The sequence below is a fragment of the Lampetra planeri genome, chromosome 45 (assembly GCF_965212315.1).
Source record: "Lampetra planeri chromosome 45, kcLamPlan1.2.h2, whole genome shotgun sequence".
NCBI classification, from domain to species: Eukaryota; Metazoa; Chordata; class Hyperoartia; order Petromyzontiformes; family Petromyzontidae; genus Lampetra; species Lampetra planeri.
In genome coordinates this window covers 4,185,590-4,211,307 of record NC_136151.1, presented here as the reverse complement: position 1 = coordinate 4,211,307, position 25,718 = coordinate 4,185,590, and the positions used below count along the sequence as shown (strand labels likewise).

Below are 25,718 nucleotides of genomic sequence, written 5' to 3'. Positions count from 1 at the left end.
TTGCGACGATCGCGAGGCCCTTGCACCTCGTTACGGGTAAAGGAAGGAAATTTGCTTGGGGACCGCCGGAAGAGGCAGCGTTTCAGGGCCTGCGCGATCGACTGGCTACGGCACCGACGTTAGATTATCCTGATTTCGATCACCCCTTCATTCTGGATACGGATGCCAGTGACACGGGCATTGGGGCCGTGTTGTCTCAATCAAAAGGTGGTGTGGAACGCGTGGTGGCGTATGGTAGCCGGGTTTTGTCTCCCGCAGAAACTCACTACTGCGTCACACGCAGGGAACTTTTGGCTATTGTTTTCTTTCTCCGCCAATTTCGACCGTATCTCTACGGTCGTTCCTTTATTGTTCGCACGGATCATGCGGCCTTGCAGTATGCTCTTAAGATGGACCAACCATCCGGCCAGTTGGCGCGGTGGTTGGACACGCTGCAAGAATTTTCCTTCCAAATTCACCATCGGAAGGGGGTGCGTCACGCGAATGCGGACGCGCTTTCTAGGTTGCCGCAACGATCCCCTTGCGCGTGCGCGTCGGGGACGCATAGATGTGCGCCGATTCAGCAACCCCCTCAGCCTGTTGTGTTGGCGGTCGACGTGCCTGAAGCTCCAAAGCAGCCGGGACTGGCTGATGGGATTCTGAATCTTCCAAGGGCTGTGTGGATTCGGGAACAAATGTTGGATGGTTCATTGGTCTCGTTACGGAATCGGACTGCGAAGAAGAGTGGGGGACTGGGTACGGGGGGTATGCCAGAAACCGCTCTCCGCGATGGTCTGCTGATGTGGAGGGAAGGGTTACAGGAACGCTGGCATCTGGTTGTACCGGCATCCTTGCAGTACGAGTTGATTAGGACTCTGCATGGGGACACGCTTTTACATCTGGGGGTGCAGAAGACCCTATTGACGCTGCAGCGAGACTATTTTTGGCACGGCATGACAACGGATGTCGTCGGTCACGTTCGCGCGTGTCCCGATTGTGCCCGGCGAAAACCACCTAAACAACCATATGTGCCGCCCATACAGTCTATTCAGGTGTCTAGAGTTAACGAATTGGTGGCGTTGGACATTTTGGGACCCTTCCCGACATCCGCTAAGGGAAATAAATACTTGCTAGTTGGGGTGGAGTACCTCTCCCGCTGGCCGATGGCCTGGCCTTTGCCTGACCAGTCAGCGGCGTCTATCACAGACGCCTTTCTATTCGGGTACGTTATGGACAAGGGGGCGCCGGAGAGGCTCCTCACAGACCAAGGCCGTATTTTTTCTTCTAAATTGTTGGGGGAGGTGTGCGCGGCTCTTGGAACTAAAAAGATACGGACATCTCCCTACCATCCGCAAACGGATGGTATGGTCGAACGGCTAAATCGGACATTGTCCGCCATGTTGTGTCACACCGTGAGTGAAAAACAATCGGATTGGGATTTGCATATCCCTGGGGTACTTTCGGCACACCGAATGACGCCGCATGCGGCTACAGGATATTCGCCGTTTTTCTTATGTACGGTCGCGAGAACGTGCCGCCAATGGATGTGCAGTTGGGAACTGGAGTGAGGGGACCTGCTAAGCCTCTTCCTGATTACATTCGGGATACCGTTCGCCGGGTTACTGAGGCACGGGAGGGGGCCCGCATGGCTACTGCCAAAGCCCAGGCCCGGAACGAGCGGTGTGCTTGACGCTCGAAGGGGGAGTGCCCCTGGAAGGTGGGGGACATGGCCTGGCTCCATTGCCCACAGGTGCGGCCAGGTACCTCTCCTAAATTACACAAACCATGGCAAGGGCCGGTCCGCCTCATCGAGGTTCCTAACCCACAGTCTGCGCGTGTTCGGTTTGGATCTCGGCGTTGGTTCGTTCACACGTCGTGCTTGAAACCATATGTGGGCCCTCGAGACGATGCGTCATCTCCCGATGTTGCCTTGCCGGGGTCTGTGGCTGCCGACTCATCCTTGCCTGTGCCTGTTGACCTTGCAAGAGCGCCTGTCGTGCCTTTTACAGACAAGCCGGCCGTGACATTGCTGGAGACAGGAGACTCTGCTCGGGGTGTGCCTACCACGCCTGCGGGGAATCCGAGCCCCGCCGCCCTTTCGACCCCGTCGCAGACACGATCGCGACGCACCCCCGACGCTGGGCCTTCAGGGACACGGGACTGGGACGTTGACGGGCCTCCAATAGCGACAGGAGGACTTCATCCTGTCGCTCCTAAAACCCCGTCACGTTCCCGGTCTGCAGGAGGGCCGCCGCCCGTCCGGGACGGACCGGCGAATCGAACGCGCTCAAAGTCCCTTACATTTTGTTGAATTTTACTGTTGTGTTTTGTTGTTGTTATATTTATTGTATGCTTCGTTGTCCTTGAATGTGTGATGGTTGTGTTCGCTCACATTACTTGTCTCGTTATTGTTCAGCCGAGGTCGGCTGGATTTTCTCTACGGGGGAGGGTGGTGTAATGCGGGCGTAAACGGCCTCGCGGATATGACGTCATGGGGGGAGGAGTTAGGTCACGTGTGAGAGAGGGGTGAGGTCTTAAGGGAGAGATACCGGAAGAGACGGGGGAGTGTGGGAGATAGAGTTAGAGTGAAGCCACGCAGGGCGGAGGTCGAGGAGTGGCGAGATCGCCACACACACGCAGAGTAAGACTTGGCACCGTCGGCCAGCGGTGACCAAGCGTGGAGGAACGACGGGCAGCGGTGGAGCTGCAGTGAGGGCAGCGGTGGAGCTGCAGTGAGGGCAGCCGGAGGACTGCACAGGGGATCTGCAGCGGAGCTGCAGAGGTGTGGAGGCTACGGGAGCGAGTGCAGCTATGGAGCTGCCAAGGGGAGAGCTCTGAGCGAGGGCCGTGTGGGACAAGTGTAAGAACCCGATTAAAGGACAACGGAGACAGACCCAGGATCGAGTCCTTTATTACACTTGGAAAACAATGAAAGTCACCCTATTGTGAATGTGATGAAGTGCGATCTTTGAATCTCGTAACTCACCACTGCCCATTAGTGCCTTACAGAGGAGGCACTGACTTTATACATAAATCAACTTTGGATGCCATCGAATGGATCACCTTCTCAACATGAAGTTTAAATATTTTGTCCTTGGCTTTGCACTTGCCATAAGAAAGAAATACCGGGACGTTGACTGCTACTATCCCAACGAGTCTCATCACCACCATGGGATTGTGAAATTAGCACCAAGGGCTCAGGGCCGCAGTTGAGATGAACACCACTCTATGCTTGTTCGAGCAGAGACACTGACGTCTTCTACTGTGTAGGTTTATACCAGGGTTGCTCATATCTGAAAATAATGACGCATAAAGATGTGTCTTGCATGTACAAAATGTCAGCCCTGTTCAGACCACCAGTTCAATGCACACGATTGTGTGTTGCTCAACCTATTTGTTTCATGGCCTGTGATAATTTTGTTTGTTGCAATGAGCTTCATCGTCCATAATACGTTTTTTTTGGGTTAGATCGTGGAAATATAACTGCGTCGTTAAACCTGCCACCACCCGACACAGCCAATTAGTAATGTTTATCACGTAAACAAAATATGCCAATTCGTTACTAGTACAGCACACCGGTGTGTTGGAGAGCAAATCCACAACATTTACGATCTCACTATGACGTTTATCCAGTAATTACAAAGAGCATCATTAGGCGGACAACTTAATTGGCTGTGTTGGGTGTTGGCGGGTTTAATGACGCATATATGTGCGCGATCTAACCCAAAAAAGCCTGTATTATTGATGATATTGGTCGTGAAAGCCTCCTACGTATTAAAGTGAGTTTCATCGTCGTTGACTGATTTGAATTACAGTGATACCTCGGTTCACGAACTTAATTCGTGAACTGACTCTGGTCGTGAACCGAATTGGTCGTGAACCGAGGCACATTTTCCCATAGGGTTCAATGTAAATCCGGTTAATCCGTTCTGACCTTTTTTTTTGGTTTTTGAAGCACAAAAATATGAAACAAATTACAATACACATTAGTACTGTACAGTATAGTAATGTATAAAGAGAGAACACTAACCTTGCTTGAGATGACTTCAGTAAGCACTCAAACGGGTGAACTGTACAATACAGTAAGTACAGTATTGTACAGTACAGTAGTACAGTACTGTACAGTATGTGCTAAAAAGCACACCAAAAAGCAAAAAGTAATTGAAAGTGTCTTCACAGTACTCACTGTACTTCTTTCTGCGTCTCTTCTTCTCTCCACGATCTTCCTACAGGAAGTCACGACCATGTGACAGCCTGGAAATAGCATTAAAATGGCCGCGGCTTCTGTTCGTGAACCGAAGCGGAGTTCGTGAACCGGAGCATATTTTTATGAACTTTTCTGTTCGTGAACCGAGTTGTTCGTGAACAGAAGCGTTCGTGAACCGAGGTATCACTGTATTGCTGCCTTCACGCAAATTATAGGTCCGATAGTGTAAACGTACAACTCCTCTCCATATTTGAGGCTCCCGGAGGCAGATGGCAACAGCATATATGACTGTGCTGTACTGACGATTCCTAACGTGGATGAATTCGGTCTAGAATTGTCTATGTTTCATTGCTGTTTGTTGTTGGGGTGACCACATTTTCTCGACTCTGTGAGTTGGCATTTAAAAAAAACTCAACGGCCACGCATTCAGTTACTTTGAGCTGGTGATCTGGATTATGGTGAGAAGCCTTTGTTCATAAAATGCTGCACACGTTTGTCTGTTGTAAATCTACTCGTTTTCGCTTATTACGTTATAGTTGTTCTGCTGTGTCTCCAGGCACATTCCGTTGTCTGAGTTTCTCATTCACAGGCAGTTATTAAATTGGTGGTTTCACTTAGTACATTCTTCATCTGTTGTATGATGGTTAAAGCTTATGATGTGAGGCCTAGTTTTTCAATCCACTCAATGGCCTCCTGAGATGCTTAGTGGAGAAATGAAACACCTCCCACAACAGATATTAGAGTTCAAGTTGATACGTTCCATGGTCTGGGAGTCATCTCTCAATTGTGAAGAAAGGCAGCCGCCATCGCCTGTGCTCTGTGCGAGTTCAGTTATTTGCTGTTTACCGCCTTCGAGAAGAGGTCTACGCCAGATACCTGTGCTGCTGGATCAGTGATGAAGGTGTTGTTGGTTCTTTATGTTGCATGCGTGTCCACGATTCCATCCGCCTGGATAATGGGTTGGTGCCAGCTGCACCAATCGTTGCTGCCGATTTACACATTTTCCAACGTGATGAGTTTTAAGCTCGTTACAAATACTTCATGGAAACAACAGGGATAGGTTTTCTGAAACCACCAGCACTGTCGCAGCCACAAAGTCACGACCTTTACCCTAATCACTCCATTCTGTGTGGACCTTCTCTTCAGGTGTGTTGTGCACTGCAGGAGCCGTCTGCCGCCAAGGAGTGTGGAGATGGATTCTACAAAACACCACGAGGAGTCTGCTGCCGGTTGTGCCCTGCAGGTAAAAGCAACACAAACACAGAGACCCCCAATCCCTACACCTCTGTGGAACGACAAAGCGTGGTGACCGGGTGCTTCCTGTCCCCACCAAATCACAGGCCCTACTCCTGTGGAAAGGAACCCAACTGGGGCCAGCTTTTTCCCCGTGACCTCATCTACTATCAGGCTACAAAAAGTGATTCGATACTGAAGAAATTCGTTTTCTGTCAAGCTACTGTATTCTGAACAGAACTTAACACTGGTTGAATGCAGTGCAGCCCGCGTCTCTCTGAACCAACTTGTGGTCGCTGTGTGTTTGTAAAACGCCATTGCTCGCTCGCATTTCGTTGTCCTTCAGGGACGTTCAAGGTGAAGGACTGCATATCTGATGGAAGGAAGGCAATGTGTGACCTGTGCCCTAAGGGCACTTTTATGCACAGAGACAACCAGGACGAGAAGTGCTCATGGTGCAGCAGCTGTGGTTCTGGTAAGTGGCAAGACAGCAAGTAGGTTGCTGTCATATCTGCAATGTGTGTGATATTTATCTCATGTATGCATGACGGGTGTTCCTCTGGATACTCTCATTTTAACTGGCATGAAGCAAAGACAAAACTTGATAAGCAACTGACCAAAACATTTTGAAAGAGAGACAATCCCACCTCGAACTAAATATTCCAATTGTCCAAATCATGATCTTGTCAAGAGACAACAAATGCCTGGGAACTCTCACACGCCACAGAAGATGACATCACAGAACCACATTTTAATTCCAATTTGTAGGCCCCTTTATTCATACTATGGTTAGGCAATTGTGTCCTTCTGACAGACGGGTGGCATTCAAACTGAAATGAAATTTTCAAAATGAATTGGTGCAGCTACTTAACATCAACTCGGTATAATCACAGGCAGCTGAAATCCAGATTAAAACCTAGGATATTGTACGATTTTTTTGCAACATACGTAGCCAACTGTGCTACTCTTAGGTTGTGTATAGTGTATTGTATAGTGTAGTATATATGTAATAGGTTCAACTGAGTCTGAGACGTAGACTTGGAGGCAACACATTTATTCAGTTCCAACACACGGGGTAACTTTCCCCTTAACAGAATAACAACCTGTGGTGTTGACCACCAGGCTAACTACACTAGTTACTACACTACACTAGTTACTACACTACACTAGTTACTACGTAGCTAGTGTAGTTAACCTGGTGGTGACCACCAGGTTAACTACACTAGTTACTACACTACACTAGTTACTACGTAGCTAGTGTAGTTAACCTGGTGGTAACCACCAGGTTAACTACACTAGTTACAACGTAACTGCTAATTTGGACCGGGACCAACAGCTTCGGCCCGGGTCTACGTGTTCGAGACTCGTTGAACGGAGAAGGTAGACGAATATTTCTTCCAGGACGAACAACAACCACGGTCCCTCTCGGGTCCCAGCTTATATTCTCTGTGGTGTGGCCAGCTCCGCCCTTGGCCACGTCCACTTTCCAGAATCCTCGGGAAGGATCTGGGTCCCAATCACGTGACCACCCCTAGCCCCATCTTGGGGCCCCTTTGTAGACTTAACTGGTCACGTGTCCTCTCGGGTCAACCAGAGTGCCATGGTCTCGATTAACCTCATCCTCCGGCAGGCACTCACACACCCTGTCCTGTAGGGTCGGCACTGCACGCCAAGCGTGGCACCATCGAGCACTATCATTCAGCGCTCACCGGGCCCCTCTAGGGCAGTACTACACCCACGATGTCGCTACACTGCACACCATGCACTGCACCCAGCAAGTCGACATCCAGCGATGTCACTACATATAGTAGTGTGCGTGTACGTATCCATAATATCGAATTTTGGGTTAGATCACGTGAATATAAATGTCTCATTAAACCTGCCACCACCCGACACAGCCAATTTATAAGGCTTGTCACGTTAAGAAAACATACCAATTCGTTAATAGTTTAGCACACTGGTGAGTTGGAGAGTAAACCTACTACAACATTTACAATTAGAGTACCGTGACGTTTCGCTAGTAATTACAACCAGTAGCATCAGGCAACATCCAGAGTTACGGAGAAATCTTCGTGTTTTGGTCTTAAATAGAGGGGACAATGTAATGTCTTCACTTATGAGCCAATCCGGTGCGAACAACAGAGGGGGGTTAATGTATGCATATCAACTACAATGGATAACATCATGGGACCTCCTTTTCCAGTATTACATTTTAATAATAGGGTTTTCCCATTTATGGCAATAAATCAGGTGTTAAGATGTTAAAACACCAAACTGAAACCTTTGCAAGAAATCATGTCTGCATTAACCACATATTCTTGTGGTGAACATGCAAACAAAAAGACGTAATAATTAGTTGTGTAAAACTAATTATTACTGGCTGAGACTAATTGGAGAATCTATTGAAATTGAGATAAATACAATAAATTTTAACTGCTCTGACAGACTTAATGCGGCCTGGAAGCGTATTATTAAGTAATACATCTTACAACTGTATTCCTTACAAAGTAAATACATGCTAATCAACTGGGATTAGCAATCTAATCTATTGTCATATAATTACAATACCCCCCCTCCCTCCTCCACCTCTGATCTCTCCAACACACCAGTGGGCTGAAGTTCTAAACTAATTGGCGCGTTGTTTATGTGACAAACCTTACTGGTTATGTCGGGTGGTGGAGGGTTATGACACATTTATACTTATGCAATCTAACCCAAAAACCTTTTGTTATGAAATATGTTGAACTTATTTCGCACCGTACATAGCCAATCGTGGTAATCTGTGGGTTTCTGTGGGTCTGTATTGGTCTGGGTTTGTGTGGGTCTCTGTGTGTGTATGTTTGTTGAACTTTAGCACCGTCAACTTTCTCATTGCAGGCGAGGAGGTGGCTGTGAACTGCTCCCTGGCCCAGGACACGGTGTGTCGGTGCATGGAGAGGCTCAAGAGAGATGGCGATTCGGGATTTTGTCTGCCTGAGGAGCCAAACCCAGGTAGTAGTAGTGTAGTGAGTCCAACTGAGTCGCAAACGTTGTTCCTTTTAGTGGCAACACATTTATTGTAACACCATAACACAAAGGGGTAACAGCCCTTTTACCCAATATAGCCTAGGGTGGTGGCCACCCAGCCAACTACGCTATACAGATGTGTTACTGCTACGAAGGGTCGGACCCTCACTCGGGTCTCCGACGACGTGGTTGCCTCGTACGAGGGAAATCTTTCAGCTTGAGACGTAGAGCTTCCCGCTTGTAGGTGTTGAGCTTCCAACTTGTAGAATTCAGTTACCCCGGTCCCTCTCAGGGACCCGCCTTATATCCCCCTACGGTCGGGGCTGCTACGCCCTCGGCCCCGCCAGTCTTCTCCAGCATTCTCGTCCCCTCTCGATCCCTCTCAAGAGCTCTCCCCGGACACGTGATCACCCACTAGCCCCCCCCCCCCCACCTAGGGCCCCCTGTGTGGACACTCCGGATCACGTGTCTACAGGGTCAACCAGAGTGCCATGGCCCGGGGCAACCCTGCCCCTGGGCTGACACTCACCCACTTCCCCTCCTGGGAGCCCCCACCACAAGCTGTGCGTGGTGCCCGCACTATTCCAGTGGTCACCAAGCCCCGCTAGGGCTGGTATTACACACAGACACCCACACAGTGCTGTCCATGTTGTAGGAACATCGAACGGCGCGGCCCTTCTAGGCCGGCACCATACAGTGACATCTCTGATGTCACTACAGTAGGATTACGAAGCCGCTCAAGTCAACCACAACAGCAGATTTGTTTCTCAGCTGACAGTGGGAGCAAGGGACAGCCTGACAACTCAAACAGCAGAAGCTGTCTGCAGTAGAAGCACGAATTGAAACTCAACCTTACGTCTATTGCAGGCTTCAGGGACTGCATGCATGGTCAAGTATAGCCATGTGTGATGTTATCAGTTCACTTCCCCGTGCAATACTGAACACCTAATATGTATTGTCTCTACACAGAAGTTTTAGGCTGGAGTCCCCTTGCCTCCAAATCTGCACACTGGGTAGTAGCATGTTTACTTCTCATTTCAGAGGTTTGTGGTTTAAGCCCAACGGCTACCCTCGTTGATTCTGCTGGTGCATTCAACAAAATAAAATGCACCATCTGCTTCATGGTGAATGATAGAGGTCTGGTAACCTCATTTGGAAATAGAAGGCCATGTGTTCTGGTATTGCGGTTCAATTGTGAAAATTACCTGCAAAGTTCGTTCTTGGGGGAAGGCAAATTATCAAAAAATATCGCCAACAGCTGTCCTACTGCTGCAAATGATAAGCTGTGAAAAAACGCCTTTACGATATTGTTGTGCTAAACAAACTATAGAAATAATGCAAAGAGCAATTATTTTATGGTTTGATAGAGGTCTGGATTCCCATGCATTGCAATGCATCATAGAGACCAGACAATTAGGCGAGGAGGGGACTGCTGTTGACAGCTTGTTAGTTTTTCTCCTTCATAAAATTTCAGACACCACAGTAGTCGTGTTGGTAACAATCTTCGGCTTCGTCCTGACTGCACTCCTGTTGTACATATTTTACTTAAACATGAAACTGAAGGGGTCGACTTTTTAGAAAAAAACTGTAGAAATTATGCAAAGAGCAATGATTTTATGGTTTTATTTTGATAGAGGTTGCGTTAATACAACGTACTGCATTCGTATACATTGCAACGTATCACATAGACCTGACAAGTAGGCGGAGAGAGGACTGCTGTTGACAGCTTCTTGTTGTTTTTCTCCTTCATAAAATATTCAGACGCCACGTCAGTCGTGTTGGCAGCAGCCCTCAGCTTCGTCCTGACTGCACTCGTGTTTCTCATAGTTTGCTTCAACATGAAACAGAAGGGGTTGACTTTTAAAAGGATGTTGAAGCGATCCGGTAAGTGGTATTGTTCCATGCTTAATCCAAATATCTCATCCTTGTATTGGGGATGAAATGATACATCTTCCAAAATAGATTTTTACTCCCATTATACGTGAATTAAAATGTGCGGAGAAATCAAATCTCGGCACAAGCCGCATCTGAAAGCTCTCTGCAGACACCACTGCACAGAATGATAGAAATGGGTCGCATTCCATTTGAGAGCTTGGCTTCGGTGTCATTTTAAATTGTCCCGAGGAGAGTGTTGGTGACAATCATCTCTGCCATGCCTCAACTCATCCAACAATATTTCACACTCGCGTAAAGTTGTGTTGGACAGGACACTCAATTTAAGTTTTGGCAATCATTCGTTGTGTGCTTACCGCTCTTCTGAAAAAGAGAGGAAGTGGACAATTATCGAGGTCTGGAGGGGCATCGCGATAGGATTTGGACTGAATCAAAAACGATTGTAAACTGTCTGTTCCTGGTCATTGGCCGCAGGTGATGACATTTTCATCTTGACAATGCAATTATGCAACTTTACATTCCAGTTAATGTCTGTCCAATCTTAAACAATATAAATAATTAGTCTTTGGTTCTTTCGGTAAAGTCAGGTAGAAAGAAAATTCATCAAATAATAGAATACGACGTTTCGATTGCAACACAAGCAATCGTCATCAGGTAGAAAACAAACCAAATGTATAGTAATAGGTTTTTACCCTTTCAACTGGTACAAAAACTGAAACCTTTATACAAGGCATCATGTTTGCAATAACCACAACACAAGCAGTCAAAATGCAAACAAAAAGAAACAACTCTGATAATGATAATGATATGCACTGTCCTTGAAGTCGATTGGTCCACACCAGAGACAGCTTTATTTAGAGCCTAGTCTCCATTGGTGTTGGACCAGATGACGCCAAAAGGCCTGTTTTTGAGAGACACACAGAGTATACATAATGTAAATGTTCTGCATGACTCTAATATCACCATGTTTAGTATTCTGTGTCCAATTATAGAATAGTTTTTCGTTTTGGACCTATAAGAAAATGATACAACCATATCAACTGTGCTATGAATCAGTGATAACCTAATTGTATCGGATTTTTTTCAGACACTCCTCCTACAAATTATGAGCATGATGAAAATCTACCGCTTGTTCATATAATGCGAAATGAATACAATGTGCCATATGAAGTTCAGGTAAACTCAACACAGCATGGTTACATGATGACCCTACTCTACATTGTTTCATTGTGTAGGCGTACATACCAGTACAGTGAAGACTCTATCCCACAAACACATAAATATGTGTAACCGTGTCTTCTCCACACGCTACAGAGGAGCAATGATAGCAGCGATACAATGCAACTCATCCAAGAGAATAAAGAGAATCTCAAGACCTGGATCGGAACGGATCCCTCGGCTTTCCTGGAGCATCTCAACGGCCTCAATTTGATACCACGGCGTGTTCATCAAGCGGCTGTCGACAAGGGCGGAGAGGAGAGTGTGGAGCTCGTACTGGACCACTGCATCAGCCAGGGAGAGGCGGGCTGTGAGAAACTGTGGGACGCCCTCTACTATGTGAGAAAGCAATACGTGCAGCTGTGGAAGTGGATTCAGACACACGGTACGACCCACGTCAACGAACCACAGAAAACAACTACGGCTAAACTATTTTTATATTACCAACTGTAAGGGCCCCCACTGAGCTATGTTTCTCTTTATTATAAGCGACCTGGCCATCATAAATGATAGCAGCTCAACGAATTAGCGATGACATCATCACGTGGAAACGGATATCAGCAGCCAAGTACTCTAAGTACGTGATGCTGATTCTAAAGACTTACTCATAGAGACCCATACTCAGAGGCCGACAGAGTTCTAGAGTCCAATATAGAACCAAATAGACCCATACTCATCGAAACCCATACTAAAACTAAACAATTTTTTATTTGTTTTACCAGGTAAAGCCCAACTGAGCAATGTGGTAGCTCTCTTTCAGAATCGACCTGGCTATCGCAAGTGATAGCTCAACGAAGTGGCTTATCATCACGTGGAAGTGTATAGCAACAGCCACATCCTCTAAATGCATGTGTAATGTAGTAACTCGGCGGGAGACGACTTCACGGGTAACACACTCTTATTTTATCAAACTCGTTCACAGGTGACTAACACCTACTTTGTATCTCGGGTGACAAACACCCACTTAGTATCTCGGGTGACAAACACCCACTTAGTATCTCGGGTGACAAACACCCACTTAGCTACTTGGCGACTAACGCCACTGAGCTACTCGGGACACTCCCTGCCCGGGGTATCACCCACGCCGCGCCGCCCCGTCATCTGTCACTCCCGGCGCGCGCGTCCACACCACGCCCACAACGCGTGCCCAACCCCGCACCCCGCGCCGCCCCGTGATCCATCACTGTCACAGTCGGCGCACGTCAATACCACCACTACATCACCCCCTACCACATAGCTCGCAGCCGACCCGGCTGCTATAAAAATATACAAACCGCCCTGTGTGCCCACAACACAACAACTAACGTAACAACACAACACGACGCAAACACTACCATCCGCAACCATCAACCAATGCCACCGCGACAATAGAACAATATATATAAACCGGCGAGTGACAATAGCAATGTGTATGCAAAAAGGAAAATAAATGGAATTTTTTTTTTTCAACTCGTGCAGTGTCCCCTTCTTTTTCCGAGCGTCCCTACAACGGGACATTACCCCGGCAGAGGGGAACACCGGGCGAGCTCGGTGTAGAGAAAAAAACGTCTTCATGAAAATTGTTGAGCCCTAGCCCGAGTCCGCCTTGCCGGCCCGTCGTACGGCACCAGACGCGGTTGAACGTCCGGTGGTGCCGGCGGTTCTGGAAGACATCGGCCAGGCATCGAGGACCCGTGCGTGCCCCGGGGTTCAGGCTCTCGACGGTCAGCAGCCGTCAAGCCCGAGGCACCTGGGGGTGGGTCAGGTGGAGACACGTGAGGATCAGCCTGCGACACCTCCCTCCCCGAGTCGACGGTCACATCACACGCCCGGTCGTCACGGCACAGAACGGGGTCACACGGTGCCGCATAGGGCTTCAGTCGGGAGGGGTGCACGTACCAACGGCGTTTCCCCCATTTAATCTGTATACTCTGGGGTCGTGCAACCCGCACAATTTCCACCGGTCCCCTCCAAGGTCTCAACAACTTGGGGGACGTAGCCAACGGTGCATGTGGACAATGCAGCCAGGCCTTATCGCCTGGTTTCCAATCATGCGTATGCACCCTCCTTTCATGCAATTTCTCGTTCGCAATTTGCCGCGACCGCGAATTCAACCTTGCCGCCTCCCGTGCTTCAGTCAATTTGGCGATATTAAATTTGATGTGGTCTGCCAATTTAGATTTTGCACGTGGCTGGGAAATCCCCAGTTGGACGTCCATGGCCGGATCGGCCTCCCGCCCATACATAAGAAAAAATGGGGAAAACCCCGTCGCCGCATGAGGGGCCATTCGATAGGCCGCGAGTACCCCCGGCACCTGTAAGTCCCAATCAACCTGATCGTCGCAGACCTGTTGGCACAACATAGACGTAATCGTCCTGTTCAGACGCTCAACCATCCCGTCAGTCTGCGGGTGGTAGGGGGAAGTACGCACTTTCTTTGTACCCAACAGGTCGCACACCTCGCGCAACAAAACGCTCGAAAAATTCTTTCCTTGATCCGTCAGCAAGCGTTCGGGGGCGCCCTTGTCCAAAACATAACCCTGGACAAAGGCGTCCGCCACCGCCGCAGCCGACTGGTTGGCGAGCGGCCATGCCATAGGCCATCGGGTGAAGTATTCCACGCCAACCAGCAGGAACCTATTTCCCCTTGGTGTAGCCGGAAAGGGCCCCAAGATGTCCAACGCTACCAATTCGTTTATACGCGAAACCTGAATGGATTGCAGCGGTGGATTAGCTGCCAATGGTGGCGGTTTCCTTTTGGCGCACCCTACGCATCCCTTAAGAATATTCGCCACGTCGTTACCCATTCCGGCCAATAATAGTCTCGCTGGATTAGGGCGAGCGTTTTGTGAAACCCCAGATGCATGAGCCGTTCATGAGCTGCCAGAACAACCCTACCCCGCATAGCAACAGGCACAACGAGCACGTGACGCCGGGACATGTTGTCCCACTTCATCAAAAGGCCCTGTCTGCACACCCAGGAACCGACCCGCGCCTCCCCTACCTCGGGAGCGCCAACTTTCCGACGTAGCGTAAGTAGGGAGCTGTCGGACATCTGGAGGCGGCCCCACTCAATGAGGGGCAACGACAACAGCGAATCCCTCCCCGTGTGGGCGTCCTCTCCCGGGGTGTCAGTGGCGGCGAGCGCAACTCCCGGGGTGCCGGCGACCGGGGGTTTGCACCGCGCCGATCCCAACAAACATGTGCAGTCCGTGCACGGAGGCAACCGCGACAAGGCGTCCGCATTTGAGTGTCGCAACCCCTTGCGGTAAATCGTCGTGAATTGGTAGTCTTGAAGGACCTCCAACCATCGGGACAATTGGCCCGATGGCTGTGCCACGCGCATAGCGTATTGTAGAGCCGCATGGTCCGTACGGACCGTAAAATGACGGCCGTAAAGATACGGCCTGAATTGCTGTGTAAAAAACACAATGGCTAACAATTCACGACGAGTTACGCAATAGCGTTGTTCGGCGGGGGAAAGAACTCTACTACCGTAGGCGACCACCCGTTCAACCCCCCCGACCACCTGTGAGAGCACCCCCCCGATACCCGTATTGCTGGCGTCCGTGTCAAGCAAAAACGGTTGTGTGAAATCGGGGTAACACAAGGGGGGAGCCTGCACCAAGGCGTCACGGAGGGAGCAGAACGCAGCCTCCTCTTCCGCCCCCCAGTGAAACCTCACACCCTTAGCCGTCAAAGCGTGCAGGGGCTTGGCTATGGTGGCAAATTGCTTGACAAAACGACGGTAATAGGAGGCGAAACCAATGAAACTACGAACCTCCGTGACCGAGGTTGGCGTTGGCCATGAGCTGACGCAATGCGTCTTAGCAGGGTCCGTCGAGATCCCTGAACAACTCACGATATGGCCCAAATACCTGACCGATTCCCGAAGCAGAAAACATTTAGCCGGTTTAAATTTAAGCTTAGCGGAACGCATCCTGAGGAACACCGCTCTCAGTCGCTGGAGGTGCTCCTCGAAAGTCCGACTAAAGACGATGATATCGTCGAGATAAATCAAACAGGTATCCCATTGGAGGCCCGACAAAACCAATTCCATGAGTCTCTGGAACGTGGCGGGAGCGGAATGTAAGCCCATGGGCAAACGGTTGAATTCAAATAGGCCCCCAGGTGTCCGGAAAGCAGTTTTAGGTTTAGACTCGTTATCGAGTGGCAATTGCCAAAATCCAGAAAGCAGATCGAGTGTGGAAAAAAACTGCGCTCCCGCCAAGGCGTCCAGCGACTCATCCATCCTGGGAAGCGGATACGCATCCGCCATCGAGATTTTGTTTAAGCGGCGGAAATCGACACAAAACCGCAAGGACCCGTCCTGTTTCTTTACTAGGACAATAGGAGCACCCCACGGACTAGAAGAGGGCGAAATGATATCGGCCGCCAACATATCATTAACCGCCGATTGCACATGTTCCTTCTCGGCTGGGCTGAGCCGGAAGGGATTCTGACGAATAGGGGCCGCGTCCCCTGTAGCTATGTGGTGGCGCAACAGGTCAGTGCAACCGATATCGTACTTATGTTTGCTGAACACGTCAGCAAACTCGATTAGCAAACCCCTCAATGCTCCCAATTGCACCTCGGACAAGTTAGCAGAACCGGCACACAACGAGTCCAACCACTCAGTCCCCTCATCACTTGGAGGATGCGACTTAACAGTGAAATCCGCTTGAGCCACGAGCCGTTCCTCAACGGGTAGCGGCGCGGCGTGAGCCAGCACCGTTCCCTGCACAATTACGGCCGGCCGCGACCCCGTATTCAGGACCATTACGAACGGCTCACTGTCCCCTCTCACCATGGTTTGAGCAACCGCTAAGTCGAGGCCCCTACTGGCTCTGTTAGACGGCCCCAACAGCACCCCCTGTGCCTCCGCACCCACCTCGAGTGGCTTCCTGAACCGAAGGGGTACTAACATTTGCGATCCCGGGGGCACCCGTACAGTGTGAGTCGCCAGCGCCTGCACCGTCGCACAAACCGTGCGCATTTTGGTAGGGCTCGACAAGAACGCAACCCGCCGACCTGACGGAAGCTCTATGCAGGCCTGATCTATAAGAATCTTGATGGGCATTTTGGACAAAAAGTCCGTACCTAGCAAACAGGGAACGGCCAGCGATGATGATACGAAAATAGGGCCCGCCAATTTGATGTCACCAATGCAAATAGTCGCCCGAATCTGGCCGATGATCCCCAGGGATCCCCCATTCGCCGCATAAAATGGCACGTCTACTGGCAGAAGGGGTCTACTTTGGACGGGAAGAATGTTATAAATAAGGTCCGAGATGATGGTGGCCGACGCACCCGTGTCAACAAGCACCCGGACCTCAACCCCGTCAATGAACCCCGTTACCACGGACGACCCGGCCGACGCAGCCACGATCCTGTGGGCCAATTCGGACCACTCGACTGCTTGCGGGCCGCGTACGGACCCCCCTCGCCGAAATGAACCCCCGGCACCCAGCCGCGAACCCCCCACCGCGAAGCGGCGACCCGAACGTGCCGTGTTTGTGGACCGAACGTGTGAGGTGCCGCGACTTGCCGGGTTTTGTTGGGATGACTTGTGGCCCTGGTCGTCGTCCCGACGTGGTCCTGTGGCGCGCTGACGCGGGGCCCGGCACCCGGCTGCGACGTGACCCCGAAGGCCGCAGTTGTAGCAGACGACGGACGTCGTAGGTTTCGGTTGCTCCAGCTTGCGGGGCGAACGTGTGGGCGAACGACCTCCCGTTCTCCACTCCCCCGGACGCGATGCAGCGAAGGCCTGCTCCTGCACCGCAGCTGGCTGAGGTTCGGCGATCGTGGCGGCCAGTGCCGCGTTCCCCGCCCATTTGCAGACGACCCCCGGCTTGCGTTTGAGGACCTCGTACGCGTGAATGCTCGTGGCGATCGCCAGGGAGCAGATATCCATCTCGTCCGCCACGTTGATGGGGACCCCCAACTCGTGGGCCAACACCAGCAGCTGCTCCGTCACCATGGCGTCCTTCCCCTCCTTATCCATGCGGGGAAAAGCTGCGTCCGCCAAGGCGAGTAGTGCCGTGCGATAGGCGAGCGTCGTTTCTCCAGCCACCTTCCGCCGATCGTAGAACTGGTGGCGACACGTGGAGGGCGGCCCGAACACCTTCGCCATCAGGTGTAGTGCGGCCTGGAGCATAGAGCGGGACGACCTTGCAGCAGATGTGAAGGCTGCAAGCGCGTCGTCGTCAAGCATCGCTGGCAACGCACGCAGGGCAGTGGTGTCGGACCACCCCGACATCTCCTAATGAGCGAGGAACCTTCGTTGGAAGGCTCCCCAGTCGCCCCCATCCGCCTTGAACGCCGACAGCGCGGGCAATCTTTGCTGGAGGACCCGATCGTCGTCGACGTCGGAGAGATTTTCCCGCGCTCCGCTGTAGTTGTGTAAAATGTCGGCTCGGTTGTCAGGCGCAAAATGGAGGGCTCCGGCGCGCGCTGATGACGTGGGCTGCGCTGCGCGGAGGTGTCCGGCCACGTGGCGTCCGTCTTTCCCGCCAATCGGTGGCGGCCCCCCAAAAACGGCGGCAACTTCCAGACTTTTCGCGCGAAGCGCCTTTTGGCGGGAATCCTCCAACGTCGCTTCCTCCACGACCCCCGCAGCCGTTTTTCCGCTCGCCGGAACGGAGATGTCGGCCAAGACAGCGGCGGCGGCGAGTAGCAACTCCGCCAACCGGGAGTGCGCGTCCTGGAGGCTGGTGTCGGAGGCAAGCGGAGCGTCGGCCATCACCGCGAAGTGCTGCATCGGCGGCAACTCCTCGTCCTCTACTCCCGAGGTCGGTGTCCCCGGTACGCCGTCGTCGTCCCGACCTCGCTCGTGGGTACGGGTAGTCTTCCTTGTGTCCATACTTCTTGAAGACAGGTTTACTTCTGACGCCAGTTGTAATGTAGTAACTCGGCGGGAGACGACTTCACGGGTAACACACTCTTATTTTATCAAACTCGTTCACAGGTGACTAACACCTACTTTGTATCTCGGGTGACAAACACCCACTTAGTATCTCGGGTGACAAACACCCACTTAGTATCTCGGGTGACAAACACCCACTTAGCTACTTGGCGACTAACGCCACTGAGCTACTATGGACACTCCCTGCCCGGGGTATCCGTCTCGACTGTGGGTCCCCAGCCCGACCCACGGGGGCGTCGGACCCCGGGTCCCACAGCCTCGCCTCCGAGCCACACAGGGCCCCGGTCCCCACAAGGACGGCGGGACTAGGGGTCTCGGGGCACTAGGTCTTCAGCTCCGTCTTCGGGTCTTCAACTGGGTAACTCTCCCCGAGTGCTCTCGCGCGTCCCCCTTTATACCCCACCTGCGGACGTCGCTGCGAGCCCCCAGTTATTCGACCAATCGCTGGGCGCTGGCTACGATCCTCTTTTCCCACATCTCATCGTGCCTCACCACCCACGCCGCGCCGCCCCGTCATCTGTCACTCCCAGCGCGCGCGTCCACACCACGCCCACAACGCGTGCCCAACCCCGCACCCCGCGCCGCCCCGTGATCCATCACTGTCACAGTCGGCGCACGTCAATACCACCACTACAATATGGAGCGGGAAACCAGAGGATCCAGATATAAATCCACACGACCACGTGGAGAGAGACACCGCAAACTCCAAATATACAGCAGCAGGCATCAGGGTCGGGATTGAATCTACGACCTCCTGTATACTAGGAGAGGTACTTAACATCTAGCCACCGCAGTTGCCCACCAGTATATTGATATTGAATGGATTTTATTAGAGTCAAGGAGGGAAAAATTTGGAATATCCATTGCTTTTGTAATGCTTTCTAGCACCAGCTCGTTCTCGGCGGAAATAATTAGCGACAACAACGCTACGTTTAAAGCAGCACGGGAATGGCGCCACGCTGCGTGTGACTGAACAATGGCACGTTACGTTTGAGAATGTTTGAGTACCGATGTGAACTTAATTATTTTATAGCTTGTGCCTTGATTCCAGAAGCACAACTGTAGCTGAATAGTATTTAAAATCAATGATATTTGTTAAACGATACTTTTGAAATTCATATGAACCTCTGTTGACTGCAGGCGAGGCATTGAGGGCCATTCAAGATAAGGAGTCGGATCTGAAGCTGTGGATTTCCAGAGACCCCAATCATCTTCTGCTGCAGCTGATGAGCCGAGGACGAATCCCGAACGAGCTCTTCACTGAAGCCAAGAGCATCCGGGATGGCGCGGAGTGTGCGGAGCTGCTGCTCAAATACTTCATAGAGAGAGGGAACGATGACTGCCTCAAGCTGCTGTTTGCTCTGCAAGCCGTGCAGTACGAGTATCCTGGAGTCAAGGAGTGGCTGGGAGGCCTTGGTAGTAAACAATCATTGAGACACCTTCCACCTCTTTCATGTTAACCGGCCATCATCTCTTCCAGTGACATGTCCTGCCAAAGTGTAGCCGGTGTGAGCTCAGCTGTGATGAATCGCACGTGTACATTGTGCCCTCTGCTAATTGCTGTGGAGAGGCAAGTGCATTTATTTTATTATTATAAGTGAAGGCAATGATGATCAGAGATTGGATCCCCCTCCAAGCCTCACGTGCACAGCAGCGTGAAGACTATTCAGAGTAGAGGACATGCCTCCAATTCAGATTTGGTGTGGACACGTGCTGCTGAGATTACACACTACATTAGCTCTATTGTAGAGGCCGACCGAAATTCGGTTTCGGCGCCGAAATTTGGCAATTGGCCACTTTCGGCCGAAAGTAAATTTTTTTATTTCAGTTTCGGTCGAAAGCAAATTTTTAACTTTCGGTCTGGTTTCGATTTCAGCCGAAACTGATATTGACTTTCGGTCGTCAACCAAATATCTATTTTTAGAATATAACGCTGGTGCTAAGTCTATCAGCCGGTCGGTCGACGGATCTTTGTCTTTAGTCTGTGTGTGTGGGAGGCGGGGCAGCGACTCTGTAGAGATTTGCGCGTTGCGCTATGAACCCGGCAGCCCGAGTTCGATTCCCGCTCCCGGCCGGTGACGATTATTTGAACAGGTCCTGGGCCTGACCTAGGTCGACTCAGCCTCAAGCGAGTAAGTGGTGTGGTATGTCAACATCGCCATTAGGGAGACAAAGGCGGCCGGCCGTAGTGAATCCAAGTACCCGGGCGAAGCCGGGTAGTAGAGCTAGTATTTCATAAATCTTGTGTTCGGTAACTTCGGTTATATACCTTTCTGTTTCGGTCTTGGTCGAAAGTGTAGTTAAACTTTCGGCTTCGGTTTCGGCCGGAAGTAATTTTTTTACTTTCCGTTTGGTTTCGGTTTTGGCCGAAACCAGAAATTAAGTTTCGGTCGGCCTCTACATGAATGTAATATTAATTAATCGACTGACAGGAACTCGGTTAATGTTTATTGACTGTTGATCGGGGTAATCGCTTGTGTTGTGTTTCCGAACTTTATTATTGTTAGTTTAACACGTAGTAGTCGTAGAAATTCGCGACCAATTTTTATCCACAGGTCCGCCTCGACGGACCTGGTTTTTACCTGAGGACGGCTGCTTGCGTTGTGGCCGAAACGTCGTGAGAATAATTTTATTATGTTTTATTTTTATTATTTTATTACTTCCCTTCTACGTGACTTTACCGAAAGAACCAAGAAGATATCAATGTGTCGTTTAGCCCGTAGCTACAGGCGTTATGCTGCTTGGAGGTGCATTGTAAAGTGATACACTGTTTAACTGCATGTGTGCATGCATAATACGAAGTACATACATCATGTATGTTGATTAACTGTGCATAATCAAACCAATAATAGATACCCGTGGTCATTTATGTGACTACATTAACCCCCCCCCCCCCGCTTCTCGCACCTGATTAGCTCACAAGTGATGACATCACAGTTATCCCTCCTCGATTTAAGATACAAATATAATTTCTCCACAATTCTTACGAATTGGCTTTGTCGGGTGGTGGCGGGTTGAACAACACACATTCGTTTTTACGCGATCTAACCCAAAAACCTCTTATGGATAAAATATTCTAGAGGGCTAACATTATGTTCAGCTGTCCAACCTGCTCTCGTCCACTCCTGAAGGCTTATTCAGTGTGAACGGTGTCCCTTTTGTGGTGCCGCAGGCTTCCTCAGGAGACTCTCCAAGTGCCCCGTGGTTCTGAACAGCTACAGCGACGATTTCCTCCGGGACAAAATCCGCTTCCAGACGAGGAAGCTGCTCCTGGCACTGCGGGACGACCTGACGCCTCTGGTCTCCCAACTGCATATCAGGAACATACTCACCGACAACAGTGTGAGGGTATGTCGGCAAAGATAATCGTATTCACATTCATAATCATCATTTATCATCTCATGAATAGGTTTTTGGTATTCGGAGACCGAGGTCTCGAACTGTTATAGCCTCGCGTCGTTCTCTCTGCTATCACCCCCTCGGTGTGGAACTCTCTGTCCCGTTGCACATTCTCAACATAAAATGCACTCTGATTTTTAAGCAACATCTAAAGGGTCAGGCTTTAGAGCAGCTGAGCTTGGCACCGTGCCTTTGAGATATTGACTTGTCTGCAAAATGTGGTGAGTTATAAATGTCATTATTATTTGGCCAGTATATTGAATAATAATGTAATGTTAGAGTGCATTTTATTTTGCAGATGGAAAAAGGGATTAGAGTTCCACACCGAGGGGTGACAGCAGAGAACCAACGTGAGTCTGTTACAGTGTAGTGTATAGTGTAGTACATTTTAATGTAGTGTATAGTGGGGTGTATTGTATAGTAGTGCATAGTGTAGTGCTATAGTAGTGTATAGTAGTGTAGTGTATCGTGACGTCAGGCTGTAACAGTTCGAGACCTTTGGTGTCTGAAGAAGATTTGGAGCGACGATGCTGTGTAGAGTCCTACCATGAGCCTTCAGTGCAAGGCGAGAGTTGTGAGGCGAGGTGCGGTGGTGGGGAACCGGTGGTTAAGGGGTGATGACAAACGCAGGCGATTATTGTAATTTGTCCTTGCTGGGGAAAGGGAGCCAATGAAGAGCACGGAGAGCAATGGCCGAGTCGAGTCGTGGGTTGGTGGACACCAAGGACGACACGAGGAAGGTTGTTCTGGAACCCTTGTAATTTGAGGACGTTGCTCGATGATGATTTGGATGGAACGACATTGCAGTAGTCGAGGTGAGGGCCGACCTATAACTGCAAGCGACGGTGTTGGCAATATTTATGGTAATGACTGGACGTGGGTGACGAAGAGTAGATGACATGAATGCCCAGAGAAAAGGTGGAAGAATCCAGTGTGACAACGGTGAATTTGATGCGGTCCATAAGGGGAATGCTGGTGCCGGTGATCGTGATGTTGAGCGGAAAAGAGGGTGACATGAGCCGCTGTCTGGTCCCAATGAGTGTGGCTTCAGATTTGGCTGCATTTAAAGAAAGATCATGCGACCAGAACCAGTGCTGCGAGGCTGTTGTGCACTCTGAGAGATTTTCAATTCCTTGAGCATTAGTGGGATTCATTGGTGTATATAATACAATGTCATCAGCATAGGAGTGGTATTTATTTCCGAAACTATTAATAATTTTTGCAGCATGGGGGGATGTGTAGACATCAAACAGTAGTGGCCCATGCACGGAGCCCTGGGGTCCCTGCACGAGTCCTTTGTGATAGTGGATGTGGATTCACCTTTTTGAAGAGGTGGTTCTCTCTCGGCCACATAGGATGAGATTAATTGTAAGACTATTTCTCCAATTCCAAAGTCGGACTCAAGAAGACTGGTAAGCTGGTAAAATTAACAAAATCGAAAGGTGATCGAATGCCCAGACCAATGAGAGCCGCGATTGCAGCAGAGTCGACGATTACATTGCAGTCTCCATGGAGTAAGTCGGACGGTCGGCAGATTGACAGGTACAGGCGTTTGGCGACGAGGTAATCTGAGTCTTAATTTGAGCAAGAGTACGACTGTCACGAAAGCACTATGGATTGGCTTTCTAGGCTTTACAGAACATGTCCCATTTTGAGTCTACTGCAGAATTGGTTGACAGTGATAAATCAGAGTTATCAGCAATGAGTGCTATGCGTGTGTCTGATGTAATTCCTTTTAGTGCTGGTTTTGTTTCCAACTTTTTAGGGGAATCCTGTGATCAATGTGGCCAGTATTCTGCAGGGGTAAGTCCCGAATAGCAAAATCAAATTTATCCAGAAGTGTTTGTTCATATTGGATCATCTTTACTAGAGTTATTGTAGCCACAGGCATTACAGATTGACGGAGCCAATTTTAAACTTTTGGTTGGAAGGCGTGAACAACAAATATGGGACCTTGTTGTACGTGTCTCACAATCACGCGCACCAAGTCAAACTTTTGTCATTAACGTTGCTTCACGGCTGAAACAACACAAACCGAGCGGTTCTGGAGTATTGTTGGCAAGTGTCTCTGAAGAATCACCATCGCTATAGAAACGTCATTCCGCTATGAACGTCGCTTCTTGCGGTCATGTGTTCACCCGCAGGAAGTGAAAGAAATGCACGTTCGGCAAGGCAGCGAGAAGGCGACGCAGCACATGGTGGAGTTGGTGATGGCGAGGGGGCGACGCAGGGTCAAGCAATTCTGGGAGGCGCTGTGGGACCTCAGGGAAAGTTACCCAGACCTGAAGGACATCTTTGAGAAATTCTAATGGATGGAACCGGAAAGAGAGGAAGACCTAACAGAGAATGGCTTGACGACGACATCATAACGAGATTGGTGCCAGAAAGATGTGGCCACTACTTGAGCAGATTGACACTACAAGACAGAGAGAGGAAATTGGAAACAACAAATCTTGATTTAAAGCTTTCGTGACGGCAGAAATTCATACTCTCTGGGTCTTTCGGTAAAGTCACGTAAATAGAATAATAATATTTTCTATTTTATCTACGTGACGTTACCGAAAGACCCAGAGAGTATGGAAACAACAAATCATGAAATGTGCAGTGGACCACCTCTTACGACGGGGCTATCTGTCCATGGATCATGATGATGATGTTTGAGTTGTGGTGCAGTGGTTATCGCACTGCACTAACCATGGTGGCTAGGAGATGTTAACTCTTCCGCCTAGTATGCAAGGGGATGATGGTTCCATCCGGACCTTGACGATGCCTGCTGTTCTATATTTGTAGTTTCCCGTGTTGGATTTTTGTCCCAGTTCACGTTTATAATCAACGTCACGCATTATTTGGCTTCTGCTATAAATTTCCACGTGATAATATTAGCCTCTTCGTTGAGCTAACATTTGTGGCAGCCAGATTTCTTCTGAAAAAGAGCTACACAGCTCAGTGGGGCCTTACCTGGTAAAATAAAAATTATTTTAGTATTTTTTTGTCGTTATATATGATTGTTTGCTTATAACTGTGAAGTAATGAGTTCAACTAAAAGTGAGATTTACCTTACATTATTTAGAGTGCCATGGCTATGGTACAATCGAGAAAGGTAATTATTTGCCACTAACAAACATTCATGACAGGAAATATTTTCTTCTGGAATATTGGTCTATGACCGTGCAGTGTTTGTGTGCATTGTGTTTGTTATCGTAACGTTCTGACCCTGTGGCCCTACTGGATATCTGGTGAGATGTTAACTACCTCGCCTTGTATATAGGAGATTGTGGGTTTATTCCTGACCCTGACGATGCCTGCTGCTGTATATTTGGAGTTTGTGTGTCGCTCTCTCTCCATGGTGGTCGCGTGGATTTTTCTCTGGGTCCTCCGTTTTTCATAAATAGTAGTTTTATCTGTGAAAAACAGCTGTAGAGCTCATCAGATTCCTTCTGAATTATAAATATTGTAAATCGAGTCATGTTATTGACAAGTCCTTTGCAATAGCCAGATGTTGCTGATACATACAGCTAACGTGCGTTGTCTTATGCGGTACTGTACATTAATAAAATGTGATCACTTTCTATAACCGGGTGCTCGTTATATATCATCTCACACAATACAACACAAAGACCCCCCCCCCCCCCCGTGTAGCCCGTAAACGTCAACAACACGGAACTTAACGTGAACTTTAAGTACACATCGGAAGGCTACACCGTGTACTTGTCTACCGCGTTGCCACGCTGCTACGTGTGCGGTGGCTTCAGGAAAAAACTCGCAGCCTGCAACAAACGTCACGCAGCAGCAGCAACAGCGCCAACAGCAGCAGCCGCAGCCACTGCAGCCTCAGCAGCAGCCGCAGCAACCGCAGCAGCAGCCAGCACTGCACGAGTG

General features: G+C 49.7%; 1 protein-coding gene across 4 annotated transcripts in view; it reads left to right on the top strand.

Moving 5' to 3' along the window:
• LOC144733020 (uncharacterized) overlaps positions 1 to 25,413 on the top strand; it is a 32,638-nt gene extending 7,225 nt beyond the window's left edge. For 2 of the 4 annotated variants that reach the window (XM_078614737.1, XM_078614735.1), the window contains exons 2-10: positions 5,333 to 5,429; positions 5,766 to 5,894; positions 8,297 to 8,410; positions 10,187 to 10,309; positions 11,406 to 11,494; positions 11,633 to 11,921; positions 19,581 to 19,856; positions 21,613 to 21,788; positions 23,984 to 25,413. In XM_078614737.1, coding sequence (XP_078470863.1) covers positions 5,333 to 5,429; positions 5,766 to 5,894; positions 8,297 to 8,410; positions 10,187 to 10,309; positions 11,406 to 11,494; positions 11,633 to 11,921; positions 19,581 to 19,856; positions 21,613 to 21,788; positions 23,984 to 24,148 — 1,458 coding nt within the window. In that variant the 3' untranslated portion in view covers positions 24,149 to 25,413. Of the gene's footprint in view, positions 1 to 4,505; positions 4,645 to 5,332; positions 5,430 to 5,765; positions 5,895 to 8,296; positions 8,411 to 10,186; positions 10,310 to 11,405; positions 11,495 to 11,632; positions 11,922 to 19,580; positions 20,573 to 21,612; positions 21,789 to 23,983 lie in introns of those variants that run through there. The other 2 variants (XM_078614738.1, XR_013588299.1) reach the window with 2 other exon arrangements.
• Positions 25,414 to 25,718: the final 305 nt, after the last annotated feature.